The sequence below is a fragment of the Cyprinus carpio genome, chromosome A7, assembly GCF_018340385.1.
Source record: "Cyprinus carpio isolate SPL01 chromosome A7, ASM1834038v1, whole genome shotgun sequence".
NCBI lineage: Eukaryota > Metazoa > Chordata > Actinopteri > Cypriniformes > Cyprinidae > Cyprinus > Cyprinus carpio.
The window spans coordinates 10,730,924-10,740,512 of record NC_056578.1 but is presented as its reverse complement, the minus strand read 5'-3'; the positions used below and the strand labels follow the sequence as shown (position 1 = coordinate 10,740,512).

The 9,589-nt window shown below is 34.5% G+C and overlaps 1 protein-coding gene across 1 annotated transcript; it reads left to right on the top strand.

The window, feature by feature from the left end:
- The first annotated feature begins 2,695 nt into the window (after positions 1-2,695).
- LOC109069113 (menin-like) lies at positions 2,696-9,443 on the top strand. Its single transcript, XM_019085800.2, has 10 exons — positions 2,696-2,941; positions 3,718-4,189; positions 4,301-4,509; positions 5,235-5,363; positions 6,468-6,508; positions 6,626-6,713; positions 6,794-6,930; positions 7,843-7,981; positions 8,082-8,255; positions 8,338-9,443. The coding sequence occupies exons 2-10, from the start codon at positions 3,754-3,756 to the stop codon at positions 8,836-8,838; spliced, it is 1,854 nt and encodes a 617-aa protein (XP_018941345.2). The 5' UTR covers positions 2,696-2,941; positions 3,718-3,753; the 3' UTR covers positions 8,839-9,443.
- Positions 9,444-9,589: the final 146 nt, after the last annotated feature.

Genomic DNA, 9,589 nt, shown 5'->3' with positions numbered 1-9,589 from the left:
AGTAAATGGGATGGTGAGAATAAAGGACAACATTTTTTTTAATATTCAAAAAATAGTTGGAAATGAGAGGAGGATTTTTAGGAATAGAAAGAAGACAGAATAATATCTTGTCTTAGAATTGGACACACTGCACTTAATCAGTCATTATAGCTAATAGGAAAACATGAGTCAGGACTTTGCTTTAAATGTGATCTTCCTGAAACAGCTGAACACATTTTAATAAAATGTAAAGTAACGAAGAAATAAAATAACAAAAGACTACAACTTACAGAAGCACTTTATATAGGAATTAATCAGATCTCACTTCAGAAATTGTTAACTAAAGATGCAACTATAGACATAATTAACATACTATTTAAGTATCTCAAAGATACAGAGTTACAGTTTTTCTCAGTTGCTTTGGTACATTTCTTGAATCATCCTTGACATTTGCAAAACAGTAAGTGCATTTCTCAAAACAACTTGTGCAAATAGCAAAACACCATGGATTACCTGCAAAAGCCAGTCTCTTGCTCAAAATCCTTAGTTCATCTCTCAAAAATAAATATCTGTGTCAATGAACATGTCAGTGCCATCAGAATGACAAGTCCTTGTGTCATTGTTTATGCATAAGACAGTCAGATTGCTTAGTCATGTTGTCAATATAACTCAGTGTACTCTGGAGGGATGTTCTGATGTAAACTATGGCAACATTTTGGATGACAGTTACTGTATTGAACAGTATGCCATATGCTTATGTATGCCATATATCCATTTCAAAAGTACAAATTTACACATTGTATGTGGGATATTGATTGAAAGAAACTGGATATAATTCCTAGTTACACCTTTTACTAGTGGTCTGACCAAAAAAAAAAAAAAAAAACTTTACAATGTTATTGATAAGGAAAAATAAATATGGGCACAAAGATGAAAATAAAAAATAAGTCTAAGGTCAGAATTTGTAACTCTTGTGTTGTCCTCTGTCTATACAGTATATGCTTTCCAGCTGAAGATTCATGAGATGAACCTTGAGCTATTTCAGAGAAATGTTTTATCATTGGTTAATCTAAATTCTCTTCATTAGTCAAGATTAACTTGCACAATTCATGCCAAATTTACAAAAAGTCTAATAATAATGTGTAAAAAAAATAAAAATGTGCTTGGCAGTTTATGACAACTAGATGAATCATTTTGCATTTACAGTTTTTCTCAGTTTTTTGGTGCATTTCTCAAATCAGAAATGAAATTCTCAAAACAACTTGTACAACCTCCACATCATCTTCACATATACACACAACAAAAAACAGTTTCTCATTCTTTTGAACAAGTTGTGATTACTTTTTTAGATTCATGCAATTGATTATGCACATTTATCTGCGGTTTCCTACATTATCAGTTGCTAATGTCATGTTGCTCAAAATGAATTATATAGTTTTCTATGCAATAGTCTTACCCCTCAAAACATCTGGTCTTTAGTTCATCGTATAAGTCATTAAATGCAAAATGGTTCATCTAGTTGTCATAAACTGCCAAGCACATTTTTTCTTACACATTATTTTTAGAATTTTTGTAAATATGGCATGAATTGTGCAAGTGAATCTTGACTAATAAAGAGAATGTAGATCAACCAATGATAAACCATTTCTCTGAAATAGCTCAAAGGTTCATCTCATGAATCTTCAGTTGGAAAGCATATACTGTATAGACAGAGCACAACACAAGAGTTACAAATTCTGACCGTAGACTTATTTTTTATTTTCATCTTTGCGGCCATATTTCTTTTTCCTTTTCTATATCACAATGACATCGTAAAGGTTGTTTTTTTTTTTTTTTTTATTTTTTGGTCAGACCACTAGTAAAAGTGTAACTAGGAATACTATCCAGTCTCTTTCAGTCAATATCCCACATACAGTAATGTGTACATTTGTACTTTTGTAATGGATATATACTGTAGCATACATAAGCATATGGCATACTCTTCAATACAGTAACTGTCATCCAAAATGTTGCCATAGTTTACATCATAAAACAATAACAAAGATCACAGTTATACTGACAACATGACTAAGCATTTTGACTATCTTGTTTGTGAACAATGACACAAGAACTTTTCATTCTGATAGCACTGATATGTTTATTTACATAAATACTTGCTTTTGAGAGATGAACTAAAGATTTTGAGTAAGTTACAGGCTTTTGCAGGTAACATACTTAACATACTTCTATGCAAATATTAAGGATGATTCGAGAAATGCACCAAAGTGACTGAGAAAAACTGTAATGACATATGATGAACTAAAGACTGTTTTGAGGGGTAAGACTACTGCACAGAAAACTATATTATACATTTTGAGCAACATTACATTAGCAACTGATAATGTAGGAAACCGCAAATACATGTGCATAATCAATTGCATGAATGTACAAAAGCAATCGCAACTTGTTCAAAAGAATGAGAAACTGGTTTTATGATGTGTATAAACGACTAGATGATGTGGAGGTTGTACAAGTAGGTTTGAGAATTTCATTTCTGTTTTGAGAAATGCACCAAAGCGACTGAGAAAAACTGTAATGAACAGGATTTAAAGGGATTTTTTTTTAAAAGCCTTTTTTAGGTTTCCCTTAACAGCAATGCTCCACACTCCATCCCAGTAGTTGGCGGTATATGCACATAAAGCTGATTTGCCAACCGCCATAAAAACGTCGAAAAAGAAGAAGAAGAAGAAAAAGAAGAATAAGAAAAAAAAAACTACATTTACCAAAATGCTTGTAGATAACAGGAAGCACTTTTTATTGCGCTGATATGATCACAATAGGAATAAGCAGAATTCAGTCGATACAACGTTTGGACTTGCGGACACATTGTATACGTCACAGGTATTTGTAGGAGCGTCTCTCTGTCTACTGCGCGGCAAAAGCAGGGGCAAAACAAAAGCATGTGGATATAATTTCAGCAAAGGTACGTTATGTGGTAAGAATGAACCCGAGCGGCGTTTTATTGTCTAGAAAGTAAGGAGAGAACAATCTGTTCACTGTGAAACGGCCTTTAAGCTGAAAAACACTAGAAACGGATAAAACTGTGTAAGCTAACTAGCTGCAGCAGCATCATCACGCAGATGTCCGCCCATACGCACACGAGTAACAGTTGCGTTGTTTTCCATGCTCAAATTTCACGCACTGGCTCCTTTTAGTTAACAAGAGTATACAACAATTTAGTATACAATAATAAAACTATATAGTAGGTTAACATATTAAACTAGCCTAATGTCATGTTCAGCTTGTATTTTGTACAAACTGTATTTTGCATTTAAGAAAGATAGAAAGAAATGGTCTTACACGTGTCTCTGGGAATTCCCCTAGATTATGGCCACTACTTGACATAATGATTTTTTTTAACATAAATAAATAAATAAAACATAAATTGTTATTATGCAGCACCACTGTTTATATTAAAGTACCGTAGTGTAATACCATAAATTAAATTTCCCCCCTTATATATATATAGTCTAGTAAGCAAAGATTAGCCTAAACACCTGCTCACACTATCATAAAATTAGATAAGAAATACATTCTTAGTATCTACAGAACACAAGGAGGGAGTAAACTGGTCTGAAATATGTTGATTAAAGCTTTTACTTGGACGTCACTGTATATATAATATTGTGTATTTATTTACTAAGATTACACCATATTATTATAGTTATTCATGCATTTATTTATTTATTTTTTTTAAAGATTGAATCAGACTGGGATTGAACTCAACCACTAACCATGGGGATTCGGTCGGCTCAGAAGAAGCATTTCCCTCTTCGGGGCATCGATGGAGTGGTGAAGCTTTTCGAGTCTGAGCTTAGCAACCCAGAACCGGACCTGGCCCTGCTGTCCCTCGTGCTGGGTTTTGTAGAGCACTTCCTGGCTGTCAACAGAGTTGTTCCTGTCAATGTCCCGAGTGTTCGATTTGAACCTCTTAAACCTGACTGCCTTGACTCTTGCTTCCCTACAGTAGAGCTGAATCTTATATCTGCTCTCTACGAACGCTTCACCGCCCAGATTCTTGGTGCCGTGGACCTGTCACAGTACCGCAAACCGGCCGGCGGTTCCAGCCGTGAGCTGGTGAAAAAGGTCTCAGATGTGATCTGGAACAGTCTTAGTCGGTCTTATTTCAAGGACAGGGCACATATTCAGTCCCTCTTCAGTCTTATCACAGGTAAAACCCTAAAAGTCTTACAATCTCTGTTAAACTGTGTATTTAATCAAATGGTAACAATTTGGCCAGGCAGACTCAAAATGGATTTTTTTTTGCTCTCTGTTTCTGTAGGCACAAAGCTGGACAGCTCAGGAGTTGCTTTTGCAGTGGTAGCTGCATGTCAGGTGTTGGGCCTGAAGGATGTTCATCTAGCTCTCTCGGAGGACCATGCCTGGGTGATCTTTGGCAAGGGTGGGGAAGAGACTGCTGAGGTCACATGGCATGGGAAGGGCAACGAAGACAGAAGAGGTCAGACTGTCAGTGCCGGAATCACTGAAAGGGTATGTAATATTCTATTATTCATGTTTACCATGACATTATAAACCACTGTATATTCAAAAACACCATGCATACACTACCGTTCAATAGTTTTGGATGAGAATGGAAAAAAAAAAAAAAAAAAAAAAAAAATATATATATATATATATATATATATATATATATATATATATATATATATATATATATATATATTATATATATATATATATATATATATATATATATATATATATATATATAATATTTTTTTTTTTTTCAGAAAGGATGCATTAAGACATTTTATAATAAGACTTTTTTTTAATTTAAAATAAATGCTGTTATGAGATTTCTGTTCATCCAAGAATCCTGAAAAAATGTATCACAGATTCCAGAAAACGAAGCAGCACAACTGTTTTCAACGTTGATAATAATAAGCTGTTACTTGAGCACCAAATTTAAATAATTTGTGAAGGATCATGTGACACTGGAAATTTGGCTTTTCCATCACAGGAATAAATTACATTTTAAAATGTATTAAAATATAAAAAGTTATTTTAAATTGTAATAATAATTCACGCATTAGTGTTTTACTGTATTTGTTATCAAATTAATGTAATATTGGTGAGCATTAGAAAAACATTAATAAATCTTACTGACAGTTCTTTAATTTTGGAATTGCATGTTATAAATCTGTTCCTCGTTTTTTTATTTTTATTTTTTTCTCTCTTTCTTTCTCTCTTCTTAGAGCTGGTTGTATCTTAAAGGCTCCTACATGAAATGCAACAGGAATATGGAGGTAGCGTTCATGGTTTGCGCCATCAATCCGTCTCTAGATCTGCACACTGACAGCACAGAGTTACTTCAGCTCCAGCAAGTATGTCTTCAAATTTAATTGGTTTTAAACTTTCACCACATCATCCTCTGTTTCCTGCATTATATTATATTATATGTAGGGATGCACAATATTATTGGAGTGATATCGGAATCGGCCGATAATGGCTTTAAATGTAAATATCAGCATCGGCCCGATAAGAAAAATTATGCCGATATGTCTTGCCAATAAGAAGAATAAGTTAACTCACATGTGCTCAGGGTGTGCTAGTGATTAGATCACGTCAGCAGTGTGGCTCATTATTGAAACAAAGTTTTGTCTGAATTATGATTACATTCACTTTTTTAGATTGCTGCATTTAATCTGTGAAAGCACATACAGAATGATGCGTTTGGTGTATGATAGAATACTAAACAGTAATAGCAAGTGCAGGGGCAGCCTCCCCTGGGTCCTAATGCCCATTCAGTGAGGAGTTTTAATCTGTAGGGGGCATTGTTGGCCTACTTCTAATTAAATTAAATGTAAAAAAAAAAAAAGGCTACACAAATAACATTTAGACTGTGTTTCTGATTAAATAAAGCAGTAATTGATGTCATAAAAAATTGTATGTTTTGATTTAAAAGAAGCTATAGCTTACATGAAAAAAAATCTCAAACATGACACTTGTAAATGAAAATTTTTTATATATACTGATTTATTCATTAATGTGTTATATGTTTTATCATAAGCTCTAAAAGATTTTCAGAATTTGTTTTTCAACTCTTTTGCTTTTGACCATCTACAAATGTAAAATAAAATGTTAGGGTTAACACTGCATCTTTCTGGGGGGAAAAATGCAGCGATTGTACTGTCAAAAAACCTTTATTATTGTGTATTTAATTCTAACAAATAAGTTCTTGTTAAAAACAAACCAAAATCAAATATATTTATTTATAAAAGGAAATATTATCGGTATCAGCCAAAATGAGAGGAAAAATATTGGATATCGGCAAAAATCCAATATTGTGCATCCCTAATTTTATTTAATCTCCGTGTTATGTACTGTTAACTGTAATTACGTTGGCATATAAATTATGTAAACATGCATATTTCTATTTCTATTGTCATTCAGATAATTTCTTTAATGCATTTTATTTTATCTTGCAGAGGCTGTTATGGCTGCTATATGATCGAGGGGATTTGGAGAGGTGTGACACATTTTTAATAAATCACAAATACAGAGCAGGGATGTAACTCATGTGATCTGATTATTGTATCTTGTACTCTTTTTGAATGTTTGTTCTCTTGTATTGGGTGTGTTGAAGGTATCCTATGGCAATGGGCACTTTGGCCGACCTTGAAGATCAGGAACCAATGACTGGCAAGGAAAGCCCTCTCTCCATTCACCTAAAAGTATATGATTTTAGCTATATCAGAGATATTTACAAGGTTGACATTATTACAGACCACTAATGTGTATTTTTTCATTCCAGGCTGTCGAGTCGGCTAAAAAATATTACAACAACGAGCACATATACCCTTTCATGTATCTAGCAGGGTATCATTACAGGCACAGAAATGTCCAAGAGGCTTTAGGTTCCTGGTCAGAGGCTGCTTCAGTAATGCAAGAGTAAGTCAAGCACATAGAAATCTGAATATTAAATGATATTGAATTTTTAGTTGTGTCTGATGAAGTAATAATCAGACACAACTAAATAATTTTTTCTCAAATTTTATTTTACTTCAACAGCAGGGGGCAGTGTTTATTTATTACTGTTGCATAAATTTTATTTCCGAATTAGTCTGTTTAAAACTTAAACTTAAATCTGAGTAAAGAGAAAGATTTATGTAAAAATGCTAAATCAATCTCTAAACTTACAATGTGTCTGTTACTGCTGCACAATCATGATTAGATGGCAATACGATAACTTCTCAAGCCTCCTGAATGTTCGTACTGAATGGAAAATGTGGTGTTTGCCAGCATTGTCTGTTTTGCCTCATGCTGTTTGTCTTTAGAAAGATCATTCCTGTCTTACCCTTGGCATTGGTCCCTGTCGGGAGAGACAATCTGTACTTTCCCCACTCAAAACACAGTGCGGTGGACAGAGTACTAAAAATACTTTATTATAGTGTCCTGAAGGATGTCTGCACAAAGCATGTCTAGCACTACTGCTCACTCCCATCCACTTCCTTTTCCTGCTCTTCCTGTTTCGTCTTCCTTCATGACAACATTAGCTCCTACCCTCTGTCCTTCTGACGGGTTTTCATTTTGTTTGTGCTGCTTTGAACTATGACAGACTTGCTGCATTATAAAATATGTAATCATCAGAAAGCATTGTTGTATAATCTGTGTGTGTGTATATATATATATATATATATATATATATATATATATATATATATATATATATATATATATATATATATATATATATATATTAAATAAATACATAAATAATTTATGGAATTTAATATTGCTTTAGTCAAGTCGAGAATAAAATGTAATATTTAATTCCATAACTTGTTTTTTCTTGGTCTATAGTTACAACTACTGTAGAGAGGATGAGGAGATCTATAAGGAGTTTTTTGACATCGCTAATGATGTCATTCCCACCCTTCTTAAAGAGACAGCTGCTGGTGCTGAGAGTGGTGGCGAAGGGGCTGATGAAACGGAAAAGGAGGTCTTGATTAGTTTTGCATGAAAAATACATATTTTATTATTTAGAACAAAGTTGTAAACAATTCTTTCTCTTGTCCTCTATTCTTGCTTTTACCTCAAAGGACCAGCCAAGACAGGTAGCTGCTTTGTCTGCCCTTCAGGACCCAGAATGCTTTGCCCACTTACTTCGGTTCTATGATGGTATTTGTAAATGGGAAGAAGGAAGTCCCACGCCAGTGCTTCATGTTGGCTGGGCCACATACCTGGTTCAATCCATTAGTCGCTTTGATGCACAGGTAAAATCCCTCGGTTTTCTCCATTTCATGTTTCATTAAAAGGTCATTTATGACCACACACTATATTTTCTTTCTTTCTCAGATCAGGCAAAAAGTGTCAATCATCACCAAAGATGCAGAACCAGTGGATGACGATGACCAATCCAGTGAAGACCTGCGTGAGGGGCGTAGACGGGTCCCGAGACGAGAATCCAAGTTAGATGAACAAGCAGGACCATCCTCTCCAAGTATAGCATTGCCTGCTCAAAATCCAGTGCCCAAAAAGGTGGGCGGAGAAGGAGGACGGAGACGTTCCTCTGCTGGCACTCGAGGTAAAGAGTCTGATGGAAAAAATGAGCCCTCATCCCCAAGTCCCACACCTTCTCCTACCCAACCACCCATAGCGCAGGGAGGGCCGGTGGTGGTTTTCCACAGTGAGAAGATGAAGGGTATGAAGGAGCTGCTCTCTGCGGCCAAGATCAACTCTAGTGCCATTAAACTGCAGCTCACGGCCCAGTCCCAAGTTCAGATGAAGAGACAGAAACCCACTCCTTCTGGAGATTACACCTTGTCCTTCATGAAACGCCCTCGCAAAACTCTTTAAAATTACCCATTTATAATGTGTTTTTTTTTTTTTTTTTTTTTTTACTTTTCCATGTTCACCTGGTGTGAAGTTAATTTCGTTTATTTTCAAATTGACTCTTATCAAATGTTTTGATAAGCTGATGCTGAGTTTAATTAAAACCATTACAAGTTGGAATCAGAAAACCTATCAGGCACCAGCAATTATGCTTTTTGATTTTAATATAAAGTAATTTTATTGATTTGCCTTAATTTTGTATTCTTACAATAAGTTCTATTAGATAGAATCCAAATTACAACAAGCCAAAGTGATTTTGTTTTATCAGGATTTTAGAAAAGATGAAATTCTTTTTTTCAGCTAACATTTTGTCTGCGATACATTGAACATTTATTTGCTTCACAAGTCTAATGTGTTAAAAAAATGTTGGGTTTTGCAGCCTGTATATGTAGGTCTTGCACTTGTTTTGTTATTGTCCACATAACTGCTGAAATTTCATATGTGGTCTTAATGTTATAGTGTCACAGAAAGTATCATTTTGAAAAATGCAAAGTGCAGGGCTTCGGTTAAAAAATATATTTTCTTGACGTGAAAGTGTATTTTCCTCTAAATAAACAACTTGAACAAAACAAGTGAGTGTCTTACTGTCACTTATTTACTGTCACCCATGTTGTGAAGGATTATTGTATGTAAACAGTTGCAATGCTGTCGCCCATTGATGCTATGCACATGCGCAAATGCAGCCAAAAGTATCGCGTCTTGTGATGGGTGAAGT

Coding starts and splice junctions, on each gene's coding strand:
- LOC109069113 (XM_019085800.2), top strand. CDS start 3,754: ATGGGGATTCGGTCGGCTCAGAAGAAGCATTTCCCTCTTCGGGGCATC. Junction 5,364..6,467: donor AGTTACTTCAGCTCCAGCAA/GTATGTCTTCAA, acceptor TTTATCTTGCAG/AGGCTGTTATGGCTGCTATA. Junction 8,256..8,337: donor TTAGTCGCTTTGATGCACAG/GTAAAATCCCTC, acceptor TTTCTTTCTCAG/ATCAGGCAAAAAGTGTCAAT.